We start from the raw sequence: 20,743 nt of genomic DNA on the forward strand, positions 1-20,743 counted from the left end.
CTTGAGCAATTTTCACAGACAGCCCTGAAGGCAGGGGAGTGCGGGCCGGGCCGGTTGATACGGTAGGGTGTCACAGGGTGTGTGTGTATGTGTGTGCGTGCGTGCGTGCGTGCGTGCGCGCGTGCGTACGTGCGTGCGTGCGTGCGTGTGTGTGTGCGTGTGTGTGTGTGTTTGTGTGTGTCTGCGTGTGTGTGTGTATGTGTAATAGAGTGAGTGTTTGCAGTGTCATAGCCCAACTCACTCTGCTGGAAAAGGGGGACAGCAGTGCAGATGCAGCAGGCTGAAGGCTGTGAGTTGTGGCACCTATATTCCATATGATTTTGTTCTTCCAGTACACTTACTTTCTTGTCTTTTATTTGTTTATATATGTTTATAATCTTCTTTTTGCTTGTTTCACTTTACTCTTATCTTTTTTAGCCTTTTAATTCTTTATTGTCTTTCCAGCTATTGAATATGTAAAGCACATTGAGTTGCACCTTAATTTCCCTCAGGATTAATAAAGTATCCATCTATCTATCTATGTGCATGAAATGCGCTATATAAATAAAATTGCCTTGCCTTGCCTTGAAGGGCTCCACTTCCTCTCTGCGCTAACGTAGCTTACATCCTCGTTGATTGCTAAATTGTTTAGTGATGCATTTGTTTAGACCTCTGGCCTCCACCTTGACGCTCCTAATTGAAATTTGTTTGCTTTGCTCAGGCGTCTGCCAGACAAACAACAACAAACGTTCAATTTGCTCGTCGTCGTTGCTCCTCGTCCCCCCCTCGTCCCTCTGGAGATCGTGAGCAAAACAGTAATTAGCATGCCGCCCCAAATATAGGAGCAGGGAAGGTCCTTTGAAAACTGTTAATTAAAACTCAACTACAGAAACGGCAGGGATGGGTTGAAGCCAAAGGGCTCGCGCCCTTGGCAAATGTCTCATATCAAACATAGGGGGACAGGATGTGAACTTCGAAAGGTTACTTAATACTTCCAAGCCCCTGTCAGTAGATCAGATGTCCAAAAAAAATGTTGACCTTCAGGTATTTCAGGTATTTTTGGCCATGTAAACCCCTTGCCTGTATATGTCGCCTGAATAATGCAACTTTTCTCCTTGTTCCCCCAGCTGCCCTTTGAGAAATGGTAGGATGCACAACACTGGACACTGAGTTACAAGACTGCAGACGACCCTAACCCTAACCCAGAAGACTTACAAAACCACCAGACACAGGAACAGTTTTTTTCCCCCTTGCCGTCACCTTAATGAACAGTTGACAATGTATTATATTTATTATTATATTTATATTACATTATATGTATTTATTTATTCCTAAACTGTTGTGATATACTGCACATTTTCAGTTAAAGTACATTGAGAGCAACTAAACACCACAACAAATTCCTTGTATATGAAAATGTACTTGGCCAATAAACATGATTCTGATTCTGATTCTGATTCTGATTCTGATGGTACCACATGTCCTGGATTAGTTGAGATGAATCACACTGACTAAATCTTTATTAAGAAGACACAAGGGCAATGGCTGGACTGTTTCCCTGCTTGAGTCACCTATAATATGGCCAGAAAGTAAGCAAAGGGAGATTGCAATGCTGTTTTCTTTGTCTCACATTTTGCTTTTTGCTGTAAATACATGTGCCAATGTATTAGTCTTCAGAACATTTAAACGTAACATTGACTTAACACTCAATAATCCAATGGAAGTTAAGGCAGCCGTTTAGTGTAAAATGAAATATACTTCCAACTAGGGGTGGGAATCTCTTGGCACCTCACGATTAGATTATAAATTGATTATCGATTTTAAACCGATTATCGGTTTCAACATAAAATGGATAAATAATAATAATTAATCTGTTGATTTTCTTTAATTATCAAACACAAAGTAGGAAGTGATTTTAGACTCTGAGTTGCAAACTCAAATGATTTAATAGTCGAAATGCATGGATAATCGTTTTATTGGTTTCGAATTGATAATCGATAATTAATTGATAATTGCATTTCAACCTAAAATGGATGTGTAAAAAAAATCAAATTACAAAATCGATTATAAACTTTTCTGAATCGTGACAGAATCGTTTTAGAGAGAATCGAGAAAAAACGATTAATCGATTTTTTTTCCCCCACCCCTACTTCCAACAAATGATAGTCCTAAGGACATATGAGGGCAAGTCTGAGGGCAAAACCAAATAGAAAAGCCCAAACCACTCCCATTGGAAACAGCATCCCCCTTGGGTTATAGATATTCATGGGCCCCACACTTTTACTGTGTGTCTGTCTGACGGCTTCAGATGTTTCTGGAACCTTCCATGGCGCACTGTGGCAGACCTTGAGATGGAGTTTTTCAGTCACCTGCTCCATGCAGCTGGGGACTTGGACGATGGAAGGAAGTAGGACAGCAGCAGGGAGAGGGAGAGCGAGAAGAGCCAGTGGTGTTACAACACACACACACACACACACACACACACACACACACACACACACACACACACACACAGAGGGAGAAGAGCCAGTGGTGTTACAACACACACACACACACACACACACACAGAGGGAGAAGAGCCAGTGGTGTTACAACACACACACACACACACACACACACACACACACACAGAGCAAGAGCGAGAGCGAGAAGAGCCAGTGGTGTTACAACACACACACACACACACACACACACACACACACACACACACACACACACACACACAGAGCAAGAGCGAGAAGAGCCAGTGGTGTTACAACACAGCCAGACAGAAAAGGAGGTCGGTCAGCTATCCAAGCTCTTTCGGAGACTCTTATCTGGTTAGCCATATTTGACTACATCACTAGCTAGACCTCATGTATCGCAACAAAATGACTAGTGGTTTGAAAAGGCGTCCTCCTGTGAGTCTCGACACCTTCTGCCTTCTGTGAAACGGGTATTTGTAGAGCTTCCGAGCTTCCATGAAATGTGAACCCCTATTCGTATTCACTCAGAAATCTAACAGGAAAAAAGTGATTAGCGGATTCCTGCACAGAGAAGTCATTTAAACCTTAACATAATCCTGTGACATAACTCTGGGAGTCTAAGATGAAAAAGATGTTTGCATCAACGTGTGCAGTCTTCAGAATGAACAGTGAATATTCTGATTTCTTAAAGCCTATTTGCTGCTGTTTGTGCTCTCTGTGGAAAAAGCAAAAAAAAAATATCATGTCTGTTGTAACTAAAAGTGTATTTGTTTTAGGATTTCAGGCAGCTTTCATTTAGCAAAACTCATTAGAAACCATGAGTCTTGCAAATTAAGAGTATACCCACTTCTCCAGGGACCACTACACCGCTGACGGTAACCTAAGTAGGGGCAAGTGTGTTTCTCTTGAAACTAAATTGGATTTCCAGTGGAAATCCTGGTGGAAAAGCTCTCCACTGATCAATGTACGATTTTGGAACACATGGAAATGGAAAGCTCATGTTTTCAGACACCACTCCAAACTCTTTACATACATACAACCCACTGGAAACTGACAGCATAAAAAAAAAACATTTAGCCTTTAATCTCTTCTTCTTGGACATGAGGCATAGACCAGATCAGGCCAAATAACCATGTAAATCATGTAAGTATCTGAAATACTGCGTAATTCCACATTTTTGGGATATTTAACAATACTGAGGGACATGTGAATGTGGAAGCAAACACGAACTCATCATGAGCTCGTCCCAAACACGTGGAAAGCAGCACTTGGATTCGCCCTCTCTAATTTGGGCAGAGTGTATAGGCGGGATCACTGTACAGTACCAGTCAAAGGTTTGGACACACCTTCTAATTTTTTGAGAAGTATTTTCTTTACTTTTATTATTTTATACATGGTAGATAAACCTTTTTTATTCAGCACATTATTCTTTTGTAGTTTAGATGTCTTGAGGATAAATCTACAATGTAGAAAATAATAAAAGTAAAGAAAATACTTAAAGGTTAAAGGTGTGTCCAAACTTTTGACTGGTACTGTAAGTCCACACAAACAGCAACGCCACAAGGGACGATGTCTGTGTCTTTGAACCACACAAGACAAACAACAGGAAGAAGACACTGTAATGAAAGGAAGACACAGGCCACAGTATTCAGACGTACACATACTTCCTGTCAATTTAGGACCAGGAGAAGACCTAAATGCAGACCAGAACCAAGGACACTAGACCAGAAGAAGTCTTAAATGCAGACCAGGACCAAAGACACTAGACCAGGAGAAGACTTAAATGCAGACCAGGACCAAAGACACTAGACCAGGAGAAAATTCCCGTACCCGCACTGCAAAGCCAAAGAAATGTGTTGATGCTCTCATGCTCCTGGCTACACACAACCTCATGAGCATTCAGCGTAAGAAATCATACTGACAGTCGACAGTCGCACTGACATTCATAACTAATAATTAACTTGTATGCCTATAGTACAAACAAACAAACAAACAAACAAACAGCTGGTGTCAAGGAGCAGAGCTTGAGAATGTGATGAGAATTATATGATTCACCCACACATACACATGTATACATAAACTACTATTACATAAGATACAATTAATCTTTTAAATAACTGCAATAGGGGGATGTCTCTGTCTCAGATGGCCTGCTGAAACATGTATGCTGATGTTTAACACCTATTATTGATTTTACATCAATAATCTATTATTAACAAACCAGCAAACAGTGTAAACCTGCACGTACCCTCTTTCTACACCTCACAAAAAAAAGATGTTCCTCTTGAAACACAAATGCCAGTGGGACTTAAAGCATTCTTGTTAAATATTTGATTTAACTGTGGTAAATATCATGTGTGGAATATATACAATATACAATATAACATGTCATGTACTGCTTTACAACTCTCTCCAAGACCATGTTCATTTGAAACCCAGGGGAATTGAAGGCTGAGTGTGACTTGACTGGTGAAAGGTTGCACTTGTTTGCATGAATGAGTTAAATCATATTTTCACTGGCACTACAGTTTAAACAAAAAGGTCACAAATTGACACCACTTCTCGATTAGAAGATAATTCACTACCCACCACATTTCATCCAAACTGGCCAAAGAGTGAAATTAGTAAAAGGTGTTTTCTGTGGCCTCTCACTTGTTGTCAAATAATATCTGTGAATAAAAATAATGAATTTGTTCCCCAATATCCAAGTGCAAAACAAATGACATTTATGTGGATCTGCTAAACCATATCTATCTCCCTCTCTGTCACTACCCTCTTGTAGCAAGGCCAGGGTGCATGCTATTGTTGACAAAAGACAAATCTCACATTTTACATTTATGTGGATCTGCTTAACCAAACTCTCTCTCTATCTATCTATCTCCCTCTCTGCCCCTACCATCTTGAAGCAAGGGCGCATGCTATTGTTGACAAAAGACAAATCTCACTTTCTCCATAATGTGAGGTCAAGATGGCTCACAATCATCGGAGGGTTTCGTAAGGGCGCTAGGCAAGAGTCTGGCTTATGTGCCAACACCAGTGCTTGTTAAAATATAGGCAAGGCAAGGCAATTTTATTTATATAGCGCATTTCATGCACATGTGCAACTCAATGTGCTTTATAACCTTTTTAACCTTTGTCCTGCTATCACAGTGAATAACACTACGTACACGTATGGCAGTATGACACATTCATGACATCATGGCTTGAACGAGATGTGGTCAAGGTAGTGAGAAAATTGGAGGCATCACGTAAGGGGTCAGCAGGGTGCCTAATAACATCTCAAATATGAAAGGGTTCAACCGAGGAACATGGCCATCAGACAGCGGCAAATTGGTGTTCTTGTAAAATTGCTTGTGACCTTGTTGACATGATTTCAAGTTTGACAAGATTTCAAGTGCTTTGGCGGAATTGCTTGAGCTGTTTACTCTGTAAGGAGGACAAGAGTGGACACAAGTAATCTTACATGTGCTGTATGTGCAAAGATTACAACACAGCATCAGTGAATCGTTACATAAACAAAACACTTGTGTCTATTGACTAACTTTAAGGTGAATAAGAAATAAGAAAGGTGACATACCATTATAAAACTGAATCACAGCCATGAACCTCAGGAAATAGAGAAAAAAAAACATCACAATTCATACATAACAATCACGAAAACAGACATGACATCTTTCTCCATAGTCCATACTCCATAAGGAACACAGATACATTCAAATACACTTGATTCACCGCAATGTGCCTTTGATTGGTGATGACAGTAATGCGGTTGACTTTTTGAAGTGATATTCTGACCTCTCTTTGCCCTCTTTGCAATTTGACAAGAACACCAATTTGCCGCTGTCTGGCGACCATGTTCCTCGGTTGAACCCTTTCATATTTGAGATGTTATTAGGCACCCTGCTGACCCTGCTGACCCCTTACGTGATCCCTCCAATTTTCTCACTACCTTGACCACATCTCGTTCCAGCCATAATGTCATGATGTCAATCTATCTCCCGCCAGAGTGTGCAGTGGGTACTGTATTGACTCCTGCATGCCTACCCTCCTCCTGGTTGGCCATCTGGTCCATAAGCACCAGAGCCACGCGTGTAGGAGTTTGTTGACTCAGTACACAAAGGGGTTTCTGCTCAAGGGTTTCACATACCCTATTCAAACCGTTACCATGCCGAGACTGATAATGCAGCAGAGATACAGTACTGACTAAATATGGTGGTCCAACACGAAGATAATTACAGCGGATTAACTTGTAGGCTCATTTATAACGGCGTATAGAAGCTATTTACCCAGTTTCAAACAAATCAACGCTAACATGGCTCGTTTTCCCTTTGTTCTTCTGACATGGTTTCGATCTAAAAATGTAATTTGTCTCTAAATCCGTTTACTAAATTCAAATAGTCTAAAAAGCAGTCAGATCATTCAACCTTTAGCTACCTGGAGCAGTACACACACTCAGCTTGGACGCAGATGATCGCTGCTTGCAGCCATTTTAAAACATATTATTTTGAGAGTGTATACCCCTGCCCTGTTATACATGTTGATACTTGGATACCTATATGTAGCACTTCCTCTACATTTAAAATTGTAATCAAACCTATTCTTGCCTTTAACTAATAATCCTACATTTTATATACATGAATATTTTTTGTCACTTTGATAAAGAATGGCAAGCACAGTAATACAATGAAGCTCATATTGTTACTTTTATATAAATGAAGATTTTACAAAATGCTCAACTTTAGCGCAACATAAAGTCATTTTCATCCTCATATCCCTAATAGGCAGCTCTCAAAGCCACATGACATCACTTACAGGCACTGCTTCACCCCCAATCACTGTACCGTCACCACCTCCACAAACTCTAGTTCCTTAACTTTTAACACATGTAACATATATAACAATCTTTTTAGACTACTGTTGCCAGAGTAGTGAAACACGAAAGATGCTTCAGACACAACAGATTAAACGGGGAGTCTGAAGCATCTCTGGTCTCAACCTTGATCATATAACAGCACAATCTGTCTGTTGTTCAGTCTTTTCATATAAATGTGCTATGCACAGAAATCTCCAAGAGCACATCAGCAATTTACTCCGATCACTTTTAAACTCCTGCCAAGGGATGAGTCTCATTTCCTTTATTTGTCAACCCTCCTTCCTTCCTTCCCTCCTCTCCTCCATCCTAGACCCTCCCTCTAGTGAAGGAATTGAGGAAGAGATGCAGTGAGGATGGAGGAATGAAGGGCAGTCACACATGAACAAATCAGATGCGCTTGCTTACGCACACATGACTTTTAATCGGATGTCCATTACTGATGGCAAAGCAGCATCACCTTGTTTTATGACCTAAATTAATTTTGATCCATCAAAACATAAATTCTCATCAATGTGTGTATTTTTTATCAGAGAGGCAACAAATAACCACTTGGGTCACCACAAAATGGGTCCTGTTGGTCAAAAAAATTAATTATCTTTAAAATAAGGGATCGCTTGTTAAATTAGCAAAAATATTGGATCCATGCTGGATCTTCTACCATATTGGATTTCATGAAAAAGTTCAATCACAGACCACAATTTGTTTCCCAGTCTTTACCAAAATCTTTTTTCAAATCTTCAGGCAAAGCCTAACGAAAGTTATCAGATGGATTTCTTATTTTCCAAACCGTTCTTCGCTACAGACGCTCAAATACTGCGCTACAGTCACCAACAGGTGACCAAACAAGTGCGCTTATAGGTATGCCCTTGACAAAATGTTTCCATGGCAACTATGCCGTTCTGGACTGCTTGGCCCCCTCATTACTGCTTGCGGCTGTATTTTTATGTTAGCTGTTGGTAAAAAAAAATGTTTATCCACTGTATGCAAATATACAAAGTATGTTGTTGAAGAAGAGCAAAGTCAAATCTTTATCCTATTATACTGTTTGCAGCCAAGGTTTCCCTGGGACAAAATGTACAGTTAAAATGGTAATAAATTGGAGCCGACACAACTGCTGCTTATAATATACACTTTCTAGTCACATTTGTGGCAATCTTTTTTTTCCTCCTGTTTGTACATTTTACACACGTATTAGTCTTTGGAACTCTAACGCTGCTGACATCATGAGAATCCATGACTCATCGCAGTCTTCTTAGTGTTCTCTTCATGTCTCTCTCATGTCAACTAAAATAATCTCCAATAATATTCCTAACTTGCACTTTTACTTTTCTTTTTTTTTACTAGGTTTCAATCACTGACGTACTCCTGTTCACCCTTCTTCTTGTCCTTGCTGTTCTGTTTGCCTCCTGGGTCTTTGTTTAGGCATCCTATTTAGGCAGCCTCTCTTCACACCTTCCCAGAGGGGCTTTAATGATCAATACTCCTCATTGGTACTGAGCAAAAAAAATAAAAACCTCTCAATGAGACTCCCCTGGTGTTCAGGACAGCACCTCCGGCCACCATTGTGTGAAGGAAGGCAGATGTGCCCAAAAGCAGATAAAAACATAACTGCACCCACAACAACACAGCCGCACTCTCCTCTAGATGAAGGTCTATGCAGTGATGAGTGGAATGAGCGAAACAAGTAGAAGGGATGCCAAAATGTGAGACTCTGAAAAAAATGAAGCCCAGTCAATACCTGTTGAGTGATCGAACTGCACTGACTTGGCATAGGTTGGTGCCCGCAGTGCTATACTGGGAATGCAGCAATCTGTCGCCTGATCTTTGAATTCATGGGGGGGTATGGGAGGTAAAAAATATACAACAAGAATGGGAGCATTCAGAGAATGCAAACCTCCGCCTTGTGACCTTGACCTTTGACCTTGACATCTGAAAATCTAATCAATTAGTGCCATTATATTAACCAATAACCCCACAAAGTTTGAGGGAAATCGGTCCATGCGTTTCTGCGTAATCCTGCTAACAAACAAACAAACAAACATACAGGGGCGAAAACATAACCTCCTTGCCGGTGGTAATGACCTTGGCATCAAGGATGCCTGCAATAAGCAGTTGCTGAACTGTTGACTTGACTGCAGTCCACTCCAAAGGCTGCAAACCAAGACAAGGAGTTGCCCAATCGGAATGAAATGCTGTACTGAGTTGAGCTCAGTGGCTTAAAATCAGTTTTACTAGGCGGGTCTAGAGATGCACGATATATCGGCGGCCGATATATTAGTGGCCGATAAGTGGAAAAAATAAAATATTATTATTATACCGATATCATAATTTTGGCCGATAATTTAAGCCGATATTTTAAACGTCTAATTTCCCTCCAAATATGTTTTCCCGGGTAGCCTGTTATACTCATAGGTCCGTTGCCTGGCCTGTTGAGGGCTCTAGCCATCAAATGTGTTGCTTACTGATGTGACACGCACACACACACACACACACACACACACACACACACACACGACAGTCTTGAATGTTGGATGCTATTTGCTTTGACTTGATATTATAGTGAATATAAAGTACTACATGTTAAGCGTTGTAGTGCATCCTGTTGAGGGCTCTAGCCATCAAGTGTGTTGCTTTTGATGAAATTTCTTGTGCCCTAACATTTGAGAAAATAAAAAAGCACATCTAAAACCTTTTGTACCCTTTATTTTTAAATACAAAAAAATATCGGTATCGGCCACAATAAACCAATAATTATCGGTTATCGGTATCGGCCCTAAAAGTCCATATCGGTGCATCTCTAGGCGGGTCATGACAGTATTTTACAGACTTTTATTGTAATGTCTCTATCCTGCGGCTCAAAAGGAGTTGCCCAATCTGAACGAAATGCTGTACTGAGTTGAGCTCAGTGGCTTAAAATCAATTTTACTAGGCGGGTCATGACAGTATTTTACAGACTTTTATTGTAATGTCCCTATCCTGTGGCTCAAAAGAACTTGTATCACAGCTGTGAGGTCCTAGCGTGTTATGAATATGATCCGATGTAATCAAGCAATTTCACATGCTAGTTTCAATCAAGCCATTTATGAACTGGCCTTTTAATACTCGTGTCAGGGTTGATTTCTGAGGGGCTTTATCAGTATGCACTCAACTATTAAAAGATAATCAAATGATTGTGCTTTCCAGTCATCATTTGGGAGGCTAATGGGCTGTAAAAGGTTTAGCGGCTCCTGTCATACCACAAAGTGGTATCGGAGTTTTCTTACAGTGTGAACACATATTTGAACTCGTTTAAGAAGATTAGTATGGTCATACAAAACCTTATGAAATGTTTTTATGAGTAGCATCACAACACATCTTTTCCGAATGACTTTTCATGTTTATCGAGTCCGTATTCTAGCCTCTGTTAATCAAGCTTCAACATTTGCATAGTGACAGGCTTTTTGTGACCTTAAACATTACCCAGAATAATTGCCATAACTGGAAACACTCAGGATGATTTCACATTGATGGAGAAGGTAGCCTTTACGGATAAAAAACTAAAATAAATAAAAACAATATCACAGATGCACAGCAGGCAGCAGGTGCACATATATACCACCACACCTTGAAGTGCCACATTTTATACCGTCGACCAGTCCTTACATGACTCACACAAGCCATCAAGACTAATGTTCTGGGTTATTCTCAAAAGTAGAACAATTTGTTTCCCAAAAGAGCCCAGACACAAAAGTCCTGAGGCCAAAGGCAACACGCTGGAGAGGGGCCAGAATGATCCGCTACACTACACAACTGGACCTGACTAGGAGAGGGGCCAGAATGATCCGCTACACTACACAACTGGACCTGACTAGGAGAGGGGCCAGAATGATCCGCTACACTACACAACTGGACCTGACTAGGCAAGACCGGCCTGGTAGACTGCGCACAGACTTTGGCCAGTTTTGTCTTCTCTATGCCAACTCACAGGCCTGTGACAAGAGAGACCAGTTACGGTGCAGTGCATTAAGCAGTAGTTTCACCCTTAGTTAAGGCAATACACGACTAAAGCGGCACTAGGATACATGCTAATATAGTGTGGTGTGTGTGTGTGTGCGTGTGTGTGTGTGTGTGTGTTTGTGTGTGTGTGTGTGTGTGTGTGTGTGTGTGTGTGTGAGAGTGTGGTGTGTGTGTGTGTGTGTCTTCATGTGTGCACTAGGATACATGCTAATATAGTGTGGTGTGTGTGTGTGAGTGTGTGTGTGTGTGTCTTCATGTGTGCACTAGGATACATGCTAATATAGTGTGGTGTGTGTGTGTGTGTGTGTGTGTGTGTGTGTGTGTGTGTGTGTGTGTGTGTGTGTGTGTGTGTGTGTGAGAGAGTGTGTGTGTGTGTGTGCGTGTGCGTGTGCGTGTGCGTGTGCGTGTGCGTGTGTGTGTGTGTGTGCGTGAGTGTGTATGTGTGTGTGTGTGTGTGTCTGTGTCTTCATGTGTGCACTAGGATACATGCTAATATAGTGTGGTGTGTGTGTGTGTGTGTGTGTGTGTGTGTGTGTGTGTGTGTGTGCGTGTGTGTATGTGTGTGTGTGTGTGTGTGTGTGTGTGTATGTCTGTGTCTGTGTGTGTGTGTGTGTGAGTGTGAGTGTGAGTGTGAGTGTGAGTGTGAGTGTGTGTGTGTGTGTGTGTGTGTGTGTGTGTGTGTGTGTGTGTGCGTGCGTGAGTTTGTGTGTGAGTGAGTGTGTGTGTGTGTAGGGCCAGGTGGGCGCCAGTGGCAGTACCTGCAAAGTGCTAGTATGGGACATACACACATACAGTATCTAGGTCCTGCCCCAATTACAGCCCCATTCCTCTGGGGTTTCTGACAGGTCTTTAGGGACTTCTTGTCATTCCCATGGTGTTATGGTTTTAACACTGGGTCACTGAGATGGGGATGTTCCAGCTGATAAGCAGGAAAGTCTTTTCAAGACAGATGTAAGATAGAACATATTGGAGAATTTGCTATGGTGGTAAATATCTGCTCTGAGCATTTCCGCTCCTAAGGATGCTGGCAGGAGTCTGTGCCCAACGATTCTCCCGAAGGCCATCCTGTGTTGACACTCACTATGGGGACATTTCTCTTCACAATACACTTCTAATGATGTAATAGGGCTCTTCTCTGTAGTGTTCATTGGATGCTGTATTAAAGTAGTTTACAAAGACGTCTAGAGGCCTTGGGCCAATGGACGAACTGAGAAAGACAGGTTTGTGTGAAAAGAATAATTGGATATGTTCGTTCTTCGTACACTGAAATAGTGGCTGTGCTCTTTGCCACTATATTCCAGCCAACACTCGACACACCTCAAATCAATCTAGCACTGAGTGCGCTAGAGTTGAAACTGCAAACTAATTACATAATGACGCTTGCACGAGCAATTGATACCACACCAGATAGGGAGCATGGGCCGGAAAAACAGACTGAATACATGATAAGCAAGCTCACCATCCGGTGGTTTCCACTGCAAACCAACTGGCAGAAATACCAAAGAAAACTCTTTATAACACCCCAAAAAAAGACACACACACATAACGGAAGCAAGGACTGCTCTTACCGTTCGCATTCTTTCCACAAATGAGATGCTGGTATGGCTGCAGAAGACCCCATAATTCCGAGTCGTTGTTGATAGCCTGCTCCAACGACTCCAAGGTAAACTTAGGGATTCCGTTGTCCTTCTCGGTCAATGCACTGCGTTGAACACGGCTGAACACTTCTCGGAAGAGACTTTCCATGCACGCAGTAAGGTATATAGCCGCATGCTCGTGGACCCGCAAGGCCACCCGGCTATCGACCATCCACTTGAAGAACTTCCCAACGGAAAAGACCAGTCCACAGCGCGCGGACTTCCCCCGGCTGAACTTGTCGCCAGTGCTCATATTATACAGTGACAGGGCACTGAGCGCTGCAGTAATACAATTGACAGAAATGGTCCATGAGAGGACCACCTTAATTGCGCTCTGAATTTCATGCTTGGTGCATTTAGCATAGCGTAAGCTCAGGCGTTGCGCCTCCCGGGCAATTCTCACCAGCGCGCGGCTCACCAGAGCTGAAAGCTTGGCCAGGATCTCTCTCGTCGGGCAACCCACTCGCAGTTCTTCCTCCTTTCTGAGCGCGCTCTCCACATCTCCGAGGTTCCATGGCACGTCCTCCAGCTCCGGCAATCTCGCGCACTGGCCAGAGCACTCCAGGATTTCCGTGTCTTCCGCCAGGACTGTGTTTACTGTGTCCAAACTGTTATGTCTGCTATGCATAGACTCGGTTAGATGCCAGCAGTTGCCCCCATGCGCGTACGACGCGAGATGCTGCGTGTCCGAGCAGCACAGAGACACGCTGGACGACCTGAAGGAGTCCGCGGCTCCACCATAACCGGAATCTAACGTTAAATCCTCCAGCGTCTTCGCGGCAGTCTTACCGTTGCCTGACATGGCTGCACCTCATAGTGTATACCTGTTTTTTTAAAGGAATGCCAAAAATCCGTTCTTGTACTTCACTGCCGCCAGGGTTGCAGTTTGGTCCTTGCGTCCGTCTTGATATTTGTTGTTTTATCTGATCTCTAATGCAGACCAAAACTCTTCTTCCAATATCCTTTTTCCTTCCTACTTCACCGAAAATGTGGCATCAACTCGCTGTTGCGCTTAACTTCGTGTGCGTAACTTGAGAGCTGGCGGACTCACGACTACTAACTACTGCATTGCTCGCTGCAAAGCATCTCTCGCGAGTGGGAGGGGTTATATATGCATAAAGGAAGAAGGCATCCAATCAGAGACGTCAATAAGTCAGCTGTGGCAGGGGCAACCTGACAGCTCGAGACTTCGAACAGTGACTGTGCTTATCTGTTGCAGAGAGATGTTTAGCCGCGAAACAATCATGACTCAATTCGTGTTCACATTTGTTTATTCAACGCGTGGGCTATCGGTGCTCCTGGCGATTTTTGTGTATAATGTTCCCACGTCAAACAGTCGATATTATTCCTGGTGTGTTTCTGACATCCTATGACATCTACCACATGTACGTAATTGTCTGTTGTAATAGCGTTGTTCCTACTACATGACATGAAACGAGATTTTTTTAATACCTCAACTCTGTGCTGGTTTAATATGCCAGTATATAACAAGATTCGATTCTGTGCATAAAGGCAAAAGCATCTGTATTTGGATGGCTAAACATTTGGTAGTTAAAGAAAATCGTGATGTTGGGAGGGGATTCAAAGCAGGCAAAGTTCCTTCCCTATGATGACTGAGTCAGGATCAAAGCAATTTGGTGCAAATCTAGTTCCTTTTATCCATCCGAGCCCATCTAACTCTGAAATTGAAGTTATTATTCTCCAACCCGTGACAGGACAGACTATCTACATCAATTTTAAGACAAATAATTAGATGTCAAAAACGAAATCATGAATCAACTGGGTTAAAGGGATGGATGGAGGGGATTTTGGTTAAATCTTCTTTGAAAAATGATGTGAATCGTATGATGATGCAACAGGAAAATTCTCTGTGAGGCTTTTAAATCCAGAATAATCCAAAGTTTCAAGTTACAGCCACAAGCAGTCTGCACCACTGCAACTGTGCCTTTCTGTCTTTCTGAAAATTACCATTAGAGATTTAGAGATCTACAGCCCTCTCATGCTGCCAGCAGTATTCTTACATAAATCAAGTGAACTGAGCACATTATTCCTATTCGCATAAGTGTCTGCCGTTAGTAACATGATTTTTATTTTAAAGTGTCACTTGCATATTGGTCATTTATCGCATTGGGGCCAAAATGTATGTTCAGTAGACGCTTGAAGAATACAAAGTATGCAGCTTATCCCGCGCCCATCAGTCAAACAAAACCCATGAAAATAATCGGATTGGAAATAATCATTAATAACCACATGACTTATTATTTGAGCAAGACATCTCTGTGGTAGCACAAATCTACACAAACAGTTATAGTGGAGTTGTAAGCTTAATAACAGTTTTGTCCTAAGCATATAAAACATTTACTATAGTGCCACCTGCATGGCCAGTCATAGGATTGCACTGTCAGAACTGTCAGATTGCAGTCGACAGCTGAGTTTTCAGTGTAAAATTGAGGGGGGGGGGGGGGGGGGGCTGCTATCACTATCACTAGCCTGACTGTTCTCTCCCTTGTAGCCTGACTGTTCTCTCCCTTGAACGTCACATTGGAAAGCGTCTGCTAAATGACTAAATGTAAATCTAAATGTAAATGCACTCAACGGCTGCACATCTCACAGTTTACAATAAATACGCTGAACTTCACGCTGCTCAGATGGTTCCTGATGAACATGCTTTAGTTTAGTCACATATCTTAATGCTATACAGAATAAATATACAGTGCCTTACATTAGTATTCACCGCCTTGGATGTTTAAAAAACACAGAAATGGCACTGTATATATAGCATATAGCATCATATCACCATGAAACGACCATAACATGTCTAATTTGACAGGCAGACATTAATTGTTCCACTATATTGGAACGAATGTATAGTTTCCCACTGCTATCTAACCTTTTTCATTGTGTCAAATGTGGTTTGTGCTCCCACCAGAGATACACATATGGGTTAGGGCTGTTAGTAAGGCAATCTTCTGCTCAGCTCAGTCCTCGTTATGAATGGCACATTAACACCTGACGCTATGATCCACTAACCAAATCCCCAGGCATGCATACTGTAGAATCTATATCAGTGGTTCTTAACCTGGGTTCGATCGAACCCCAGGGGTTCGTTGAGGCACTCTCAGGGGTTCGGCAGGGTTCAAGACACACACAGTATAGCCCGGTTCACACTAGCAATGTCGTTAAATATTTTATTTTTCAAATTACGAAGGGTTCGGCGAATGTACTGATGAAGCTTGCAGGGTTCAGTACCTCCAAAAAGGTTAAGAACCACTGATCTATATCCTACAGCACCAACTGATTCAGAAGGTTTTGCTCTTCTCTTCTCGAGCTCAAGTGTTGGAGCTCAAGTGTTCATCGCTGATGGGGGCTTTTAAAGAGGAAGAACTGTGGTATGGATTGTGTACTGTATGTACAATTTTTCATCCTCATATGAGTAGACAGCTCTGATAATTACAACAGCCCAAGGAGATATAAATGCCCTCTCGTTTCCAATTGCGTTCCATCTGTCTTCTCCACCAATTAGGTGCCACGACCACACATCGTTTCCGTGCAAAAAAAGCCTGTATATGGCAGTAAGTAGGAGCTGAAGACCCACTCCATGCTTCGTCACCAACATTCTTTCTCCATACCAACAGCTGGTTGCCTGGAAACCGCCTGAGAAGTAGCGAGAGAGCAAGCAGCCTGTGAGGTGCTCCTGGTAAAACCATTAGAGCTATTACTCTATGCTCATTAATGCATTTACTAATGTCACTGCATATTCCACAAATAGTTAATGCATTACACCCACCAGGGGTATCTATCTGCACAGTATTACCTTTGAATACAGTTTAAATTTAGTTATTTGAGTCAAATTTAGCAGCATTTCTTATTAAACCACCCAAACACATGATGAAGCCAAATATTGGCAGAAGTTAAGATGTGCAGCCTACATTCCTGTCACTGGAGAATAACAGTATATATATTTAAAGTGTGTTTGAGACCAGAAGCAGGCCAGCTTACTACTAATGAAAAATGAACACAAACCTAACTTAGATGGGGCTGTAAATAGGTTTATCAAATCTTTAAAAAAATGTTGAGGAGATACATTTTTCATAAGGAGCATCATGAGTTTTACTTGTCATGTGAGCCAATGATTATGAATTCCTCATCCGAACTTTTTGCACCTTTCGATCATTGCTGTTGAAATAATACTCCAATTGCATTCATTAGATTGTCCATGTTACCAGCAGGAATAACTGCTATTGGTGTGCTTCTGTGTGAAGATAAGGGTAGACAAAGGTGTGTCTGGGCAGGGTTGGCGTGGCTGCATTCAAGCTGATCCATCATCAGGGTGTCACCTAGTATTTTAGATGTAGTATTGAGATTTGAGATTTAACCACAGGGATGGTAATCGTGGTCTAGGCACCTAGTACTCTGCACTCCTCTAAATTCATGTCACTCTGCCCTGAACACAAATTGTTTTGTTCATGTCCTTGAAGCTTTATCTTAGATATGATGACCAGTTAACATGTATGGACTGTGAACTGTCATTTAAGGTGTTTTTAAGATTGATTTGCATGTGAACACAGAACAGAGAGTGGAAAAAAAGAAATCCAGAAGAAATGAAAGTAATCCTGATCTGCTGTGCTCCAGCCTTGATTTTTTTAATAATCTGCATGCACATATCTTTTAATGATGATCTCGGCTGCATAAAGTAGGGTGTGGTCCACAGAAAAATATTTGTTCCTGTGCTTTAAGACTTGTTGCCGGTACCAACAGATCTTATGTTATTTCACTGAAGAGCCCCACATAAGTGTGCTTATTACCAGCCTAGATTAAGGGGGAAGGGTCTGTCAAAAATACTAAAGCATAGTTTTATGGCAATTCTAAAGGTTGTATACTGCAACAAATTAGCTATATTGGGAAATTTAAAAAGCCATTCCATGTTACCTAATACATAAATAAATAATATATGTTTTACACACAGAGAGACGCACGCAAACACACAAATATAGGCCTACGTGTAAGACAAAATGTAGGCTATATCGTTTAGAATTCCAGATGTTCACAATTTAACAGATTTATAGTCAGATGCTGCCAACACTGAACCTATGACAGAACGAACATTTGTTGTGTTGTTTCGCCACCTAGTGGTATGTAGGCTACTCACAAAAGAACTGAACGCTCCTAAAATGCATCTCTATCACAGCCTGCCTGTGAAAACACTTTTCTATATGCTGTGCAAACCGTTTGGTGAGTTAACATGCGTCACTCTTTTTTTTAACAAACTGTTGTCTTGTCTCGGAAAAATAAAGATGTTGTTACCAATATGCCGAGGCAAGGCTAAATCGTGTGGATTGCATAAAGCAGCATGTTTGACTCTAGAGTGGTATCCTTGGTTACAGATAACTCTCACAACCCGCAGTTTGTTATGCAGTGGTAGGCTACTCACAGATTTTCAGCATTTCTCATGTCTGTCATGACATGTAGTCTACTTTACATTTTTTCTCACGCATCTCACTATATCGCACGGTTTTCACGCCCAATACCATACAACAATAATTACAAGTCCAAAATCATGCTGTGCAGTGCGTGTGAGACACTGCCCCCACACTTTACGCCCTGTCCCACATTCTCGCAGCAGCGGATCACTGCTACAGTTCCAATCATCCCCGTCCATTCCAAGATATTTGGTCAAATAAAGTTTAAGCTTAACATCAACTTCAACTTATCCAAAATGCAGCTGCTAGAAAAGTCACTAGAGCATCAAAGTGTAATCATATCACCCTGTTCTTAAATCACTTCACTGGCTCCCTGTAGCGTAGTTAAATATCTCTCCATGGAAGAAATAATCAAGTTCTGGCGTATGCTGAAGCCTTGGTGTAGTCTCACTGTCTACAATGAAAGCACATGACATTAACCAAACTAAAACCCGTTTGAAGAACACACACGAATTTAGCATAACTAATACCAACGTCTTACCTGTTAAGATATTTTTTCTTCGCTAAACCTACATTAGGTACATAAACTGCCTCAGTTTCCAACTTCTTCTGCGTTTCTGGATCATCAATGATCCTAGTAGCTTCAGCCGCAAGGCTTCCCATATCGCACAGTTCAACTCAACCTCAACCATACAGCATTTAAAGGGACAGAATAGCAGCAAACAACTGAAGCTTTCCGTAAGTAAACAACTCCTCAGTTAAAAAGCCTGGTGCGCCTGGGCGCGGGTACGTTGCGTGAACCTATGTACACCCCACATTGCACTGTCGTAAGCATGTGCGTAGATTATGTTATCAGGGATGAGCACTCGGAATGTTCAGTGCGTGCATTTCCAACAGACGAAGTTCCCTAATATGACGCTTCAGATGAGCAACAAAATACTTCTCCGAATCCGACAAATCTCTGAAAGGATTTGAAAACAGTTAATGCAATTATCCAATTATCGGGGAGACCTTTTATGATTTTTTATGAGTTGGTTTGTGAGGCTTGTCCAAACAGATGTGCAACACGGCAAATTCCAAGTAATATCCTTAAGAAAATGTTATATTTTTACATTTCACATAGGCTATAGGCCTATCTATCACCTGTTAGGCATGTGCATTATATTCCAAAGTGTATTTAAGGCTGCTGCTGGCCATTTGGGTGCCCTATCTTGGAATTGCTTAGAAGGCATGTGCAAGCATGAGCGGATTACGAAACCATGGGCCCCTGGGCCTGGACGTGTAAAAGGCCCCTCCTTCGCGCGCCAAACAATTATTATGCGCTCACGAAACATGATTTAAATTAAATTAAATTTTCAACAGCACAATACCTAAAATCACCTGTACCTCAACAGGATTTACAGCCCACATACACATTTTCTAACACAGGGCAGGTACACTCAATTAAAGCCAACAGCAAATTAACAACACACACCACTTCTAACCACAAATAGGACATTTAAGAGAACTTGACTTATTGTCACCAATGGAAAGGTTTTGCTGGTGAGATGGCAATTATAATGATTTGTGAATGACAAATGCGGATACTGGTTTTCAGGTTCGTCAGCACAGGGACAGCAGCACAGGGACAGCAGCACAGGGACAGCACAGGGACAGCACAGGTCTGTCAGCACAGGGACAGCAGCACAGGGACAGCACAGGGACAGCAGCACAGGGACAGCAGCACAGGGACAGCAGCACAGGGACAGCACAGGTCTGTCAGCACAGGGACAGCAGCACAGGGACAGCACAGGGACAGCAGCACAGGGACAGCACAGGGACAGCAGCACAGGGACAGCAGCACAGGGACAGCAGCACACGTCTGTCAGCACAGGGACAGCACAGGTCTGTCAGCACAGGGACAGCAGCACAGGGACAGCAGCACAGGGACAGCATCACAGGGACAGCAGCACAGGGACAGCAGCACAGGGACAGCACAGGGACAGCAGCACAGGGACAGCACAGGTCTGCCAGCACAGGGACAGCAGCACAGGGACAGCACAGGGACAGCACAGGGACAGCAGCACAGGGACAGCAGCACAGGGACAGCACAGGTCTGTCAGCACACGTCTGTCAGCACAGGGACAGCAGCACACGTCTGTCAGCACAGGGACAGCACAGGTCTGTCAGCACAGGGACAGCAGCACACGTCTGTCAGCAGCACAGGTCTGTCAGCACACGTCTGTCAGCACAGGGACAGCAGCACAGGTCTGTCAGCACAGGGACAACACTGGTCTGTCAGCACAGGGACAACACTGGTCTGTCAGCACAGGGACAGCAACATGTGCTGACTTCAAACCAATGGATGAAAGGGAAAAGAAACCTAAGCAACCT

At 42.4% G+C, this 20,743-nt stretch overlaps 1 protein-coding gene across 1 annotated transcript in view; it reads right to left on the minus strand.

Moving 5' to 3' along the window:
• btbd11a (BTB (POZ) domain containing 11a) overlaps positions 1-13,752 on the minus strand; it is a gene marked incomplete at both ends in the record, with an annotated part of 165,977 nt that extends 152,225 nt beyond the window's left edge. Inside the window, 1 exon segment of the mRNA XM_080851622.1 lies at positions 12,882-13,752. Within this exon segment, the coding sequence (XP_080707748.1) occupies positions 12,882-13,752 (871 nt within the window).
• Between the last annotated feature and the right edge of the window lie 6,991 nt (positions 13,753-20,743).

The sequence above is a fragment of the Sprattus sprattus genome (assembly GCF_963457725.1).
Source record: "Sprattus sprattus genome assembly, chromosome: 14".
Taxonomy (NCBI): Eukaryota; Metazoa; Chordata; class Actinopteri; order Clupeiformes; family Clupeidae; genus Sprattus; species Sprattus sprattus.